Source organism: Larus michahellis, chromosome 5 (genome assembly GCF_964199755.1).
Source record: "Larus michahellis chromosome 5, bLarMic1.1, whole genome shotgun sequence".
NCBI lineage: Eukaryota > Metazoa > Chordata > Aves > Charadriiformes > Laridae > Larus > Larus michahellis.
In genome coordinates this window covers 37,760,762-37,775,722 of record NC_133900.1, presented here as the reverse complement: position 1 = coordinate 37,775,722, position 14,961 = coordinate 37,760,762, and the positions used below count along the sequence as shown (strand labels likewise).

Sequence of the window (14,961 nt, the reverse complement as noted above, 5' to 3'; positions counted from 1 at the left end):
TAATCAGCCACTTGTGACAGGATGTGAACCTAAATCAGCTCAACGTAAGCATCAAGCTGCTGCTGCAGATGCTGTGGATGTGGGGAGCGCTGAGGGCCACTGCAAAGCTCATGGGCTCTGGCTCCAGCTCCCAGTGAGGCTGGTACCCCCTCGAGGGAGCGCTTGCCCTCCACACCACCAGACACACAGCCCCGAGGGTAAAAACCCCAAGTTCCCACTTCAGCAGCAATTGAGGAAGCCATGTTTCCAAGGGCTCAGTGGCTGCCTAGGGAACAAACAATTGGTTTCAAAGATCCTCCCCATGTTCCTCCTCAACTTTAAGTAGAAATCCGGTAAGGTTGAGGAAATTTTGCCCACACCTGCATTCCCCACACTTTTGCCCACTCTTTCTGCAGGAATTATATGAATCTACCCCAAGGCACACCACGCCAGATACAAATGGTGATGGCAGCACTTGAAAGTAACCTGGACATGCTTTGGGCAGTGTACAGAGAAGGGTTGGAGAGGACAGCACTGCTGCTTGCCTCATGTCTCTGAAAGGGAGCAGTGCTGCTGTATATGTGAGGCAGGAAGGTGGAGGCTTGGGGAAATTGGGGGCTGCAATGGGATAGGGACCCCCACCCAAAGGTGGCGGTCTGAAGAGAAGGTGCATCCCCAGAACCACTTGGCATTACACCCTGTGAAACCCAGGGCCAGGTCCCACTTCCCAATGGACAAGTCTCATCCTGTGAATCCTAATCCCTTTACTTGTTCCTTCCCAGGCACAGCTTTCATAGAATCATAGAAAGGTTTGGGTTGGAAGGGACCTTTAAAGATCATCCAGTCCAACCCCCTTGCCGTGGGCAGAGACATCTTCAACTAGATCAGGTTGCTCAAAGCCCCATCCAGCCTGGCCTTGAACACTCCTGATGAAGGGGCGTCCACAACTTCTCTGGGCAACCTGTTCCAGTGTCCAAGAGGTCCATGTCTCTCTTGTATGGAGGACACCAGAGCTGGATGCAGTACTCCAGGTTGGGGTCTCACCAGAACAGAGTCTCACCTCCTTGACCTGCTGACCACACTTTGTTTTATGCAGCCCAGGACATGACTGGCTTCCTGGGCTGTGAGCACACATTGCTGGGTCATGTCCAGCTTTTCATGCACCAGTACTTCCAAGTCCTTCTCCACAGGGCTTTCAGGAAAGGCTGACCCAGAGTGTAGTGCTTCTTACTTGATCTACAACCATCAATGAATTTTTAAGGCCACCATGAATCCCAAATCTTAAAAAGTATTACTTTCATATTTTAAAATCTTTCAGGAAGTAGAACAAGTGTTTGCGTACTGATACATTTCATAAAAGTGATGCTGTCTGTAACCTTGGTTTATGGGCAAACAGAGAGGGGTAAAGGAATGTGATTTGTTTGGCATCGATGCCACAAAAGCAACTGGCTGGTGAAATATAGACTGCAGGAAGCCAGTGGTGAGCTGAACATGTGCATACTGATGCTCTGGCCTCTTAAATGTCTTGCAAAGCTTGGTACTGACAAAGCGGGTGTTGCAATTCGCTTGCAAAGTCCTTTTGAGGGTTTTGAATTCAAAGAAGGCTGCGAAGCAGCAGCTATCTAGATTCGGGTACCTGGGAAGTCTTGCCGAGCCTTGCAGTGCCTGGTCAAGGCTCATGGCTTCAAAGTCATGGCGCAAACAAGAACCGAGCTGGGCACATTTAAGTGGATCTTCATTTACTGTGCCACAAGTCAGGGAGAGTGATTTCCTGCCTACCTCCTCATCACTGGAAGAAAGGTACTTAGTAGCCCTAGACCAAATCCTAATTTTTTCTGAATTCCTGTTTTCTGACTTTCTGTGCCCCCAGTATTGGACCTGGTCAGTGCGTCTTCAGGACATCAAATGCTTCCCAAAGCCCCTTTCCCTACCAAACAACTAAAGCGGATTTGTTTGCCAGGCTGTCTACCACAGGACCAGGGTGGCTGGCTGGCAACAGCCATATTCCCTCCCTTTAACCTGACTTACTCGTTACTCTCCCCATTCTCGGACCCATGGCTGCTGCCCCACCAGTGCCGGCAGCCCCAGTACCTGGAGTACTGGGAATTCTCCAGGAATTGTTGCTGTTGATGTTTTTCCTCCATCCTGGTTTGAGTGACAAAGGACTAATTTCCCTTTCAGTAATTTTACTTTTCAGTAAATTCTCTTCTAATGACTGGGAAAACTCCACTGTTAGAAGACACTACTGTCTGAATTTGTGAAAATATTTACCTTATAACCAGCTATGGGATGTGAGTTTCAAGGTCTCACTGTTTTCGAGCTTGCCACGTGCAGGGTTGAGGAAGAGCAAGACCCAGGCACTTGACCCAAGCTGGCGAACAGGATTATTCCATACCATGAATGTCACATTCAACATAAATTAGGAAATTTTCTGAGGAGCTCTCTCTTTCCCATGATGGCTGCGATCCAGAGAACTTCTTGCCCCAGTGCTGGACCCCTGAGCCCTTCCCTTCCTCCCAAAGCTGCAGCTCTCACAGTGTCCGACATTTGCTGCCCACTGCTGGGAGTGCCCAGCTACCTGCTCATAGAACGGGCTGAGTATAATCCTTGTATATTTTATATTGGTATCGGGATCAATATTGTTTTTTTAGTGTTGTTAATGCAATTCTCTAGTCTTATTCTACTAAATGTGTTTATATTTCAACCTTTGTGTTTCCTTGTTTTTTTCCCCAATTCCCCTTCCCGGGTGGGGAGAGATAATCGGGTGAGAGAATAATTGCCTGAATGACAGTAAATCGTTGTGGGTTCCTCAAATCATAACACCAACTTAAACAACTTATCCGCAAACGGGGTCTATATCCTCCCTGGATACCAGTCAGCCAGAAGCACTTCCACCTCGTCTTCCTGCGCCTTTCCAAACTCAAACCCAAATCCTCACTGGAAATGCTGCCCCCTCCCAGTGGGGACCTGCCCACTCCACAGAGGCCCTCGCCGGGCTCTCCCTCTACGGGACACCCATGGAGGGCTCTCTCCCGCCCTAAGCACCGATAGCTCCATCCTGCCGGGCCGCACTTCCCTCCCCGCTCCGCCCCTGACCACCGAACACGGCGGGGAGCCAGTGCCCGGGCAGGGCCGGCCCCGCCCCGGTCCCCGCCCACCCGCCCCCGAACCCCGCCCCGGTCCCCGCCCCCCGGTCCCCGCCCCGCCCCGGTCCCCGTCCCCCGGTCCCCGGCCCGCCCCTGTCCCCGCCCACCCGTCCCCGGTCCCCGCCCACCGGTCCCCGCCGCACCCCGGCGGCCCCCAGGGGGCAGGCGCGAGCCGCTGCCCCTCAGTGGGGCCGGTCCCGGTGAGGCCGCGCCTCCGCCCCTGGCCCGCCGTAGGGCGTCACGTCCGGGCGCCGCGCGTTGGGATTGGCCGGGCGCGGGCGGAAGTGTGGGCGGGGGTTGCCGCCGTTGCCGCAGTGACGGGGTCCGGGAGGGAGGGGGGTGGCGCCGGAGGGGGGAGGGCGAAGATGGCGGCGCCGCGTCGCTCCCAGCACCACCATCATCATCACCCGCCGCCACCGCCCGGGCCGGCCTCGCCGCCGCCGGCCGCCGCCTCGCCGCCGCGCAGCCCCAGCCTGGCATCGGCCGACCTCGCCCCCGCCGCGCAGCGCCACAGCCTGGCCGGCCCCGAAGGCGAGGCTCCCCCCGAGGCGGAGCGGCCTCCGGCCCTGGAGTGCTCGGAGGGCACGGGCGCCGCCGCCCCGGGCCCGCCGCCGGGCTCGGTCAGCAGCTCCAGCAGTTCCTCCTCGTCCTCCTCCTCGTCCGCGTCGTCGTCTGTCGCGTCCAGCCCGGCGGCGGAGAGTCCCGAGGCGGCGGGCCCGGGCGCGGCCAGCGGGGCCTTCCGCGAGCTGCTGGAGGCCTGCCGCAATGGGGACGTGACGCGCGTGAAGCGCCTGGTGGACACGGGCAACGTGAACGCCAAGGACATGGCCGGCCGCAAGTCCACGCCGCTCCACTTCGCCGCCGGTGGGTACCGGGACCGGGGAGGGGCCGGGGTCGGTCCGGCCGCCCGTTCCCGGTGAGGGCAGTGTCAGCGAGAGCCTCGGGACAGGGAGGGCACCGCGCCCGATCCAGCTGCCCGGAAGGAGCATCCCTGGCTTCGGGGAGCGGAGCTCCAGCTTCTCGGGGGCCGGGAGAACTGGGGCCGAAGCTGGGGGGAGGCGTGTGAGCGCACTTCCCCGGCGGCGTTTCGCTGCAGACTGGGGAGACGGCTGTTAAATCTCCTTCTTTTTTCCCCGTCATAAAATGGAAGAAGATCCCCCCTTTGAGTGAAACGAGTGGGAGAGGAGATCCCGGAGGCGTAAGGGTGGCTGTGTGATCTAAAAGTACAGACGTTTTTCCTCTGTATTTGACACATAGGCTGCAAACTTGTGTGTGTGTGCTTAGGAAGTGAGAAACTGGAATTTGGGACAAAGTCGGCTTGAAGTTAAGGGTTTCATGTGTATTGTAGTAACTCTTGAAAGTCTATGTGATTCATGTAGACTTGACGGGAAGCAAAGTTGATGCCTTGTGTGACTCTTTTTTCCTTTTATTTGGCCATAGCTGTTGATTTATCTCTGCATTTCTTGTGGTCTTAGCAGGCTGGGGAAGGATGTGAAGTAGAACAACTGAACTTGATCAGAAGTTACAGATGTGTGTCCAGGAGAGAATACGCCTCTTAGTGCAGAGAAGAGATGTCAGTGTGATCAGAAATAACGTCGTAAAAGCTGTTAACAGTGAGATCCAACAGCTTACGTTAACTGGAAGTAAACATTACTTTCTAGGATGTATAGGTATTACAGGTTAGCGTAGTCTGTAAAGAGAACATTCTGTACTGGGGGCATAGGGCATGTGAAGCTCAGGATAAAAGTAAAATGAGGAAGATGTTTTAAATCATCAGCCCTAACTTAGGACTTGCACAATTGCTATGTCTGTGGTCAGGCTGAGGGCTTTCTGACATGTCCTACAGTGTTACGGGACTGGACTTTATGTAGTAAGGGACACAGATCTTGTCTGAGCTTTAAGTGCTGCACTAGTACACATAAATTACAATAATTAACAAGGCTGTATTGAGTAGTTGGTATTTAAATGCTGGCATATGGCTCTAAAGTGCTGTGTTGAAATTGCTAATGAATGTTTTATGGCACAGCGTTGCCTAGAATTCTGAATAATGGTGTTCAATTTATCAGTCAGATAATACTCACTGAGATTGTATGGGTTTGTTTTCATTTTCAAAGTACAAGTGGTATTTCACGATGGAACTTTTGGTCCTGAGCTGTTTCCTTTCCATCCTTCTCTGATCCCTGAGCTCTACCAGTAAAGTGTGACCTTATGCAAGTGGAGTTTAAAACACAGTGCACTTCTGCAGTACAGAGACAGACTTAATTTTAGTGAGCCCTGGAACATAACGCTGGTACAACTACATGCGTGCATGTGAAGTTGTTAATGTTTTGGAAAGCTCTTCTCGAGTCCGCTCTGCTTGTTTTGGATTCAGACTTAAAATTAGACCTTGCTGCTTCCCCTTAAACTCTGATCTCAAGTTGTAACTTCAGTGCTAGTACAAACTCTAGTGCTGAAGCTGTAGTTGTAACTTCTACTTTGATTAGAGAAGAAATGGACAAAACTTGCTTAAGGGGATAAAGCTTTGAAAGTCGACAGTGTCAATAAGATGTTACCGTAATAGCACTGGAAGGTGCTTTCTTGTAGCATGAGGAAAACAGCAGATGAAGTTTTCATACCTAACAAATTCCTGTAGCTATCATCCTAGATTTAGAGACTTTCGTTAGCTACCATACATATTTTATCTCAAATCACTGCAGTATGTCTAGTCCAAATGGATTTCTCATGTTTGTACGTATTAGGTGTATTTCTTATTACGGAGATCTTGGGGTCCTGCATTTTGGAAGGGCCTGTAAGCACATTGTTTGGATGCAACTGATCTTATGCAGTATATATCTGTGAGCGATGCAGTTTGTTGATTTGATTTCCTTCTCCTTTCTGGGCAAGAGGAGAAATAAAACTTGTTTGCTTATGAGCATAGGAGTCTACTGTGTATATGAAGCTGTGTATATGAAGCATAATGGCTCATGCTTTATGAGCCATACCTAAGTATGAATTCTGTGGCCTTCACTGGGGGAACAGGAGTTGGAGGGTGCAATATGCAGTGTTTTAAACTGCTTATTTCAAACCTTTTGAAGCTAAACTCTTAAATGACGAGAGAGAGTTCCATTTCTGATCTTGTGATTTATGATAGAAGAATTCTTCTTCTAATTTCTTATTCACCAATTTTGGAGGTAGCTGGATTTCCCTCCTCCCCTCCTTCCCCCGGATACTTGACTTCTCCTTACTCTGTCTGGTTTTCTCGGATGTCCTTTTTGGCTGCAATGCCAGGCAGTTAAGTTACTTTTACTGTAACAGGGAAGGACAACTTCCCTAGTTCTAGTTTTTTGTCAAAAGCACTAAGTTCAGGTTTCGTTAAGCTTTGTGAGGTTTCTAGTTTCAAAATCACCTTTATCTCCTTTCTTATGGCAGAAGGAAGATAAAATGGGTGACTTCTGAGAGCACTCGGAATCCTTAGCATATATGTAAGCTGGGGATAAGGTGAGAACTGAAATCTCTGTAATCAATTATTTAAAAAGCTGAGGATAGATCTTAATCTGTTCTAGACACTGGAGTCATCTGTCCATTATCCACTTCCAAATAAAGTGTGCACAGGCACATCAAGTTGAAGCAACAGTGTTATCCAGATTTTCTTTATCTGGGATATCTGAATTGTCAATTGATCTGAATGAAGGGAAATCTGTTCTTCAGCTCTGTGCTGAAATGTCAGCTAGTGTGCTGAATAAATCTGACTTGCTTTGGTTAGCTATCAATAAGGCACAAATTAATATTTAGGCCATACCAGGGTGATAGAGAGTTCATCCTCTAACTGGACCGTTACTCTGTCAGAGCCTCTCTTGAAATCCTGAATGTTTTTCAGGATGTGCGGTGTTCAGCTTTTCCTTTCCAAGTGATTTGAGGGATTCTTCTGTAGAAGTACACATTTGGAAAGAGGAAAGCTTGGTAGGGTCTTGACTGCTGTGTGGACTGCAGGATATTTGGGTCTCTGGTACCAGCGTAGGCTGTGGATTTTGTCCAGCAACATCCAAGAATCAGAGTAAGAAGCAGATTCTAAAGATTTGAAAGTGATTGAGTGACTTCAAAACACAAAAAAGAAGTTAAGTGGAGGTATTAATGTATTAATATCTCTTGCATTCATTTTTTTCAATGAAAATTAGCTGCTTATAATTAAAAAAAATTTAAAAAGCAGCTGTGCTAGGCACGAACAAAGGTATGTTTGGCTCAAGGTTTTAACTCTGCTAGTGGCTAAAAGCAGATGTCTAGGGTACGCTTGCCCTCTTTGTACTTGATACTTCTCTGACTATTCTTAGTGCAGTTTGTAGCTCAGCAACTATTTGAGCAAGACCCTGTTTTTACGTGGGTTTCTCATCCTGTGGTAAGGAGTTCCACTGAACAATTGGAGTGTTAACTGGTATTAAAAGTAACTTGCTTCCTCTTGTATTTTCCACCATCTTCATTGGAATATCCTGTGTTCTGCTTAATGGTTCTCATCTTCAAACTGTGTTGAATGAGACAAACTATTCTACTCCCTTGCCTTTCCATTGCACTTCTTTGATCTAGAGATGTGTTACCTCTTTCCCTTGAGAAGGATCTTAATTGTCATTGTTGATTTCACCAGATTATGAACATCTTTACTGTGTTATATGCCCATCACTAGTTGAAAAATTTTGTTATGCCTGTGCTGTCTGTTCTTGTAAACTGGCTTGGTAATCCTGTTTTTGGTGATGATGTTGTAACAGAGTTGACAAAATGCATTTTTATTCAGCTTAACCAAAGGAGCTGGTTGTTCAGCATGTATGTGAGAGGTAGATTTTTTTTTTTTCCCTTTGGGGAGTGCTGTTGACTTGGTTTTTTAATGGGTGCATGATTTCAGTCCATGTGATAATGTATCGCATTTAGGTATGCTTTGCATGGGGTAGAGTGGGACTTTACTCTCAGCGTACATATTTTCCATATTTTCTGTGAATTGTTATGTAGTTGAGGTTGGGGAGGCTGTATTGGTCCATTGTGTTTGAAGCAGATTGCCAGGGGATGCTTTCATGGCTCATTTTTGTGTGTCATCCTCCACTTACAGCACTCACATACCAAGGTTGGCTTTCTAAGACTCTTTCTACCTTTAATATGCCTAGATAGGGAGGACTCCTGCGACCTTTTGTCTGAAATCCCAGCTTTTTCCTAGACCTAGCAAGAATTTCTAGGAACTGGTTTGGTAATGGACTTGCTTTTTCCCTTCTGAAACAAAGTTTAGCCTTACAAAAGGATATATATGTATTTGCTGCTGACACCTTGATTCATATGGTTAGGCCATGCCTTACTGGTAAATCATTAGTAATGGCGCCTCTTTCAGAAATAACTAGGTGGATGAACCTGATAGAAATAAGCTGAGTCCTAGCTAATTTCTTCAAATAGCCACAGTCATAGGCTTGTCCAGTTCCACACCCATTTAATGAGAAGTTTAACTTTTTTTTTTCTAATCATGAAGTTACCCCCTCAAGTTCTTAAGCAACACATTCTTTTAGCTTTACGGTTATTCTCTTTCTATCATTTAACCCAAGGATAAAGAGAATACTATTAGTAATTGCTGAACTGTGGCTCAATGCCCACTTCTGTAATGAGGAAGAGGTAAAGGTTTCCAGAGTGGCTTTTGGAAGGTATGGAGTTACGATCACAGACTGGAGTGCTCTTGTTGATATCAGCCCAAAATCAGGTTTGGAGAAACCTGATTTAGGGTGACTTGTTAGAGCATCAGTAATATTCCTTGTTTTCTTTCTGCTTGCATCTATAGTAATGGCAAAAAGCTGTTTGGGGAAAGTAGTCTTCTGTAAGTATGCTTTTGAAATCACTAGTGATAACTGTTGGAAATACTAATCTTTTTATGAAGGCTAACGTATATAACTATTAATTGGGAAATTTCTGGAGCACACAACTTTAATACTGAAGGCAAAGGGATCTCACTTGGGTTGGAAAATAGTCAGTGGTCAGAGTTTAAGAGGAGAGCTGATCAAATTGATTTGTCGACTCGCAAGCTGTTAGTCATAAAAATGCAAGCTTCCTCAACATGTGTGAGATAAGCACTTGAGGAGGGAGAACTAATATAACTGTCTACTGAGTGTTCCTTGAGGGAAAGGGGCAACAAGTAGTTGGCAACTTATGATGCACTTCCACTCTGTGCAGAGACACCTGAATTGACCACTCCACTTCATGGTGCAATGTACAACAGGTTAGCTTAAATTGCTCTGGAAAGCCTTGCTTGAGATACCATTCTTAAACTACTCTGACTCATTTTGTTGAGGTTGTCTGATACATCCTTGCCAAGGAAGACACGTCTGACCTTACTCAAACAGTTGTTTGTATAGTGAAGTCACTGATTAATTCTGCCTTGTCCAACTTAAAGCAGGGGTAATAACAATTTTCAGCTGGGTTCATATGCACAGAATGAAGAGTGCAGATTGTGTAGTCAATTAGGAAATGTCCTGGCAGCCTTACAGACTCAGAGCCTGCAGGATGCAGACTTTTTAATGTAAAAAGAAAAATTGATAAATTACCGGCCTTGACTTTGAAATTATTTCTTTTATGTTTTTATAGCATTTGTAGTACATGAACTCTGCTAATGTCACAAGCATATTACTTCCTAGGAAGTTTCAGTTTGCTTTGACTGGTAACTTACTCTCTTGAATGCTCTTGCGATGCTTTGTACAATGTATTGATCTCGTTCCCATTTAAAATCCTTTGAAGGAATTTACAAGAGGATATAAATGCAAAATCTCAGACCTTTGGTAATACTGAACCAGGTGCCCTTTTTCACAGTGTGAAGGCTCTTTAGTTTACTTAGTTAAATCACTCAGTTTAACTGTGTTCTGCCTAGTGAAGTGGGAGAAGTGCTGGTGGCTTTTGGAAGAGCTGTCTTGGGGGGAAAAAAATCTAGTTTTGGAATGTGCAGTACTAAAGCAAAGAGATGTGCAATGACTTAGCTTGAACTTCTTCCATCCTTTGCTTACAGTTTAAAACCATTCTCAAAAGGTCGTGTGTCTCTAAGATGTGTGCCTCTCCACTTCAACGGCTTGTATTCTCATATGAGCTATGTTTAGTGCTCTAACAAGTGGGATTACATTTAGTAAGAGCATCTTTCCTGCTTTGCCTAAGATCACAGTAAAACCTATAGGTATGCTTAATTATTATACACTTTTGTAAAATTTAACTCCTTTTGGAGTCAGTGTGTTAAAAGCAAGCAGGTGAAAGGAGGAGGAAAAATGCCTAGTGAAAGTTGTAAGTCTTCCATGTGATAACTTAAACTCTTCACATAACAGCAGCTTTGCAGAGGTTGGAATTGGCGTTTGGAGGAGTTCATGCTATGTTGTGATCAAGTGACATTAACTGGGCAGTGGATGAAACTGTACAGCTGTACTTAAACTGATCAAACCGACTACTTGATGTGTTGTACTCACTGGGGAAAGCATTCTTCCATTTCTAGTGGGAAATCCATGTATTTATTTGGCTGTTTTTTTTACCAAACTTTCTGAAAATGAGTCTTGAAATTGGGCAACCAATTATGTGGCTTCTGTGAGTGTTAGTAATTGTCTGTAAACTGTTACCCTGAGAAAACTGAACACAGGTTTAATATGGAAGCCCTAACGGGAGCGCGTAACAGAAGGTATCAACTGATGTGCCTGTTGCTTTCCTTGTATCGCCTCCCTCATCAGTTATTCAACCTGTTCACTCTGTTACCTCTTGTTACTTAGGTTCAATGCCACGAGAAGAGATGGGACAAGACAAGCTTGTGGGCTGTGAGCAGGGTGTGAAGGGGGAGTAGTACAGATCTTGGCAGCAGTAGTAAGCATTTGGTGGTGTCTCTGCGTGCTGCCTTGTCTTAGGGCATTTAAAAGTTTTATTTAGCTTAATTTTCAAGCTGCCAGTTTACTACCTACAACTTTTTTTTCCTCATTTTCAGCCTAAAGTGACAGATATAAATTGGAAAAAAGGCAAGAATACATCACTGGCAAAGAACTAGTTAAGTGTGTTTTCTTTCAGTTGTCTGCCTGTCTCTTGATTTATGTAAAGCTATCATAGCTATGTCCATCTCCTGGCTTTCGCCAAGCCTTAGTCTTCAGTTGTTTCTGTGAGATGACTGGAGAAATGAAGAGCCTGTCAATTGCTCTGAATTTTTGTATTTTCTTTGGTTTGACTGATGAGTGTTTCACCCTTGAATTTAGGGTGTTCTCTTGCTACTGCTTTTTTTATAATGGGATTACTGCTTCCTTTCTCTCCTGGGCAATATGTTTTCCGAGGTAGTGTGACTTGCCTGAAACTTCTAAATTGTGTGAAGAAGCTAAAATCGATGCAAAGCTTGTGCATTTTACCTGTGTGAAATAGCCCAGGCTAATAAGGGACTCTGCCTATGAATGTGCTCTGGGAGCTGGCAGGTGAATCTCATCAAAACAACTTGCATGCTGGGCTTTTAAATGTGACTCTCCTCCATGCTTACCCTGGCTTTGGATGTTTTCTTTAGGAACCTTCTATTTTATTGTGTTTTGGGATCATTGATTAGAGGTACTTTCTCAGGAAGGCTTCCATAGGCTTTGTAAATTAACGTTGCACTGGAAATATGCAAGAGTATGATATTTTTTTAAAGTCATCTTAAAGATGACTTTACGTATGACATTTTAAAGTCATCGGTTTCCTCAGTTTCAACCGAATTATATGTGCTTCATCTGTCACAAATGGCTTGGCATGAGTCTGTTGTTTTTTACAAAAGGTGACCTTGATACTGCAGGAGTTTCAGTAATTACAACTGCTTTGTCAGATTGGGTTGTGTGATCATTTTAAAGACTTTCTGGCACTTTGTCTATTCAAGTTCTTACAGGTTTGCCTGTGGTGCTGGTAAGGCAAGCTGTTCCCTTAATTGGTTACTTTTTCTCTGAAAGATGGGTGGTCTGGTAGGATAAAATCACAGTAACCTTTACTGTGCTTTTTGAGGACTGAACAGAAGAGCTAATTCACCAAAAACTGTAAAGTGTTTAATGCTGGCATTTCCAAAGATACCTTTGGATGACCCTACATCCAGCATTACCTTGAAGAAGTATGTGTGTAGTCCTGAAAATCACAACACTGAACAATTTGAAAAGGAATCTGGGTTTTCAGGCACTGTCAGGTTGTTTTTCCTCAAGAGATAAGAAATATGTGTAAAGCAAATGCTCATGCAGTTTCAGCATAATTTTTAGTAGTTCAGTCTATAAAAACAAAAGGCTAATAAAATCTGTTGATTTACTGTTTACCTGAAAGCATCCTTTTCTAATTCTTGTCTTGCTTAATTTTCCTTTGACAGTCAAATGAACGATATAAACATGGGAACCTTGAGGACTTGCTTCTTGGTATTTATGCCTCAGGCCTGTTAGCTTTGCTGTGGGACCAGATACCCTTTGTTTGCTGTTGTACCCACTAAGTTGTCATTTTCTATTTGAAGTCTCACAGGTGATGTTCCTGGACTATTTTATAACAGAAACAAACAAAAAAAAATCAGGTTTTTTGCTAGAAGCTGCAATGATCTACAGTGGCAGTGGCCTTGCTGGCAGCTCAGTTAAGAAAAACATGTCTTCTGCTAACATTTTTGTCATGATAAATAAGTATCACTTTTAATAATACCAGTTTTGATTTGTATGTTTCCATTTCTGTGGTGTAATTTCTAATGTGAAGTGATCAGTATATAATGTACCAGAAAGCTTTGACTCATCTGCAGCGATGGACTAAAATTGGATTGCAGAGTGGGGTGCCAGTCCGGTTGTGGGCCCCTCCCTGCAGCTGATATGGCTCAGCAGCTTGTGGAGCAGCTGCTGAACTGCTGTTTATCCCCATGTATTAAAGAAAACATGCTTTGGTATCTGCTTGGTGTGCTAACTTGTAATTCATAGTGGTCCAGCATCTGTGCTGCAAGCAGCTGAGGGCTCTGTGCAGTGGGGATGGGGGAATCCTTACAGCTATGCAAAAGTAACCAGGCTGTACTTGTTAACTGGAGCCTTTGGGCTACGTTACCAGGCAGGATTAACCAAGGTGTGAACTGCTACAGTCTGTACTACCTGTGAGTATCTGTGTGCATATCCATGATGGCTTCCCCAGACTGGTCTTCCACCTGCTTGCTTGTGTCTCATAGAAGAATACTTATTTAGGCAGAAATTAAGATATTGCTAAACTGTCATCAAAACTCTCAAACCATGATAAACCTCAGTAAAGGGGCTTTTTGCTTTGGCCCTGCCTGCCTTAACCATAGTATTAGTCAGCGTCTAGAAAACTTCTGTCCTTGAAGAAAGGGTGTTGAAGGACTCAGTGCTTCACTTAGGAGACTGTAAATTCCTGTCGAATGGCTAGCGTGCAGCTTCACTGAAAGCTGGATGTCGAGTTAGAACATTAGCCTTAACTGGATAAGCTAGTGTGGATGCAAAGCTACTAGACCTGGCTTACAGATCTCACCGTATGGACTGTGGGGGGAAAGCCATGTTAATTCTGCACCACAAGTCTGCATAGCTGTAACTAGCGCACTACTCTGGCGAAAAGGAGCCTTAACTCATTGAAATGCAGGTCCTGTCTGGGGACTGCAGCTCTGGGGTATAACGTTCCAGTTTGAGAAGTCTTTGTGCATGAGTTGTTGCCTGCCACAGAGGTTGCTGACTTCTGAGAATCATTTCTGTCACTGTTTTAGCAGCATTTTGCTGCGGCTGAGTTACATGGTCACCTGGGGGAGAACTGACAGGTTCTTTGTTGCTTCCCTTGAGCTTTGCGTTTGCCTTCTAGAAGGGAAATAATATCTTTAGTTATGTTTTCGATCCATGATCTGTGAAGTTAATATAGTCTATATGCTGCCAGTTAGCACCACTGTGATGGAATTTCACTTGCTGCAGAATTTAATTCAGCTGTTTCATAAACATAGTTCATATACGTGGGATTCTTCATACTTAAGCTGGTTGGTATCCATGATTACCAGAAGACACAATAACTCCTAAAGTGACAGTCTTTTAAAAATTCCAGTGGTACTGCTTTTAGCCCCGAGGTTTGTAAGAAATGCAATGCAACCTTTGAGATGCAACTTCATACAAAAATGAACACTTCTGTTTTAGTTCAAACTGTCCCTCTTGGGCCTGATGCCTGATTTTTGTTTCTGTCCTGTAAGGCAGTGGTCTCCAAAGTGGAGTGTGCAAGATACTTCATTGGGGCACAGGAAGAAAAATGTATTTTGTACAATTAGTAAATGTAAAAGAAATTTTATTTAATCTTTGTCTCAGCTTCTTTAAATTTATATTTTTGTGTATGTTTATAATCTGTAATAATACAGTAGTGCATGTATATATTTATAAATGTACATATAATGGGGGGTATGCTCAAAAAATACTTTACTGATAGGGGTGCACAATCAAAAAAAGTTTGGAGGCTGCTGCTCTAAGGCATTTGGGGCAATAGGAAGCACATACGGGCACTAGAACCTTTCCAGGTTTGTCAGAGGCTGGCATGGTGATGAAGGATTTTGAAGCATGTTAGTTTAATGATGCTGGCTTTACGGTGATGTTTTTTCCTGGCCATAATGGAGGCTGTGTTCCTAGGCTGGGGCCTTTCTGAGGTTTTACTTCCCAGCTGAGGTCTCAGTTCTACTTATAGATGATTTCTTAGTCTCTCTGTATCAGTTTATCAGTTGGAGGTAGTCAGGCTTTTTGAAAAAGAGCAAGAATGTAGTTTGGGTTGAAATAAGGTTGTTCTGCTTGAGCACTGACATTGTCTCTCAGTGTCTATTAACCTATTATAGGTCCTCTCCAAGAGAAAGACCTATATCAAGAGATAGTATGTAAGACACTTGTTT

The 14,961-nt window shown here is 44.8% G+C and overlaps 1 protein-coding gene across 1 annotated transcript in view; it reads left to right on the top strand.

Moving 5' to 3' along the window:
* The first annotated feature begins 3,458 nt into the window (after positions 1-3,458).
* Positions 3,459-14,961, top strand: part of TNKS (tankyrase) — a 143,576-nt gene continuing 132,073 nt past the window's right edge. The window contains exon 1 of the mRNA XM_074589629.1: positions 3,459-3,989. Within this exon, the coding sequence (XP_074445730.1) occupies positions 3,491-3,989 (499 nt within the window). The 5' untranslated portion in view covers positions 3,459-3,490. The remainder of the gene's footprint in view (positions 3,990-14,961) is intronic.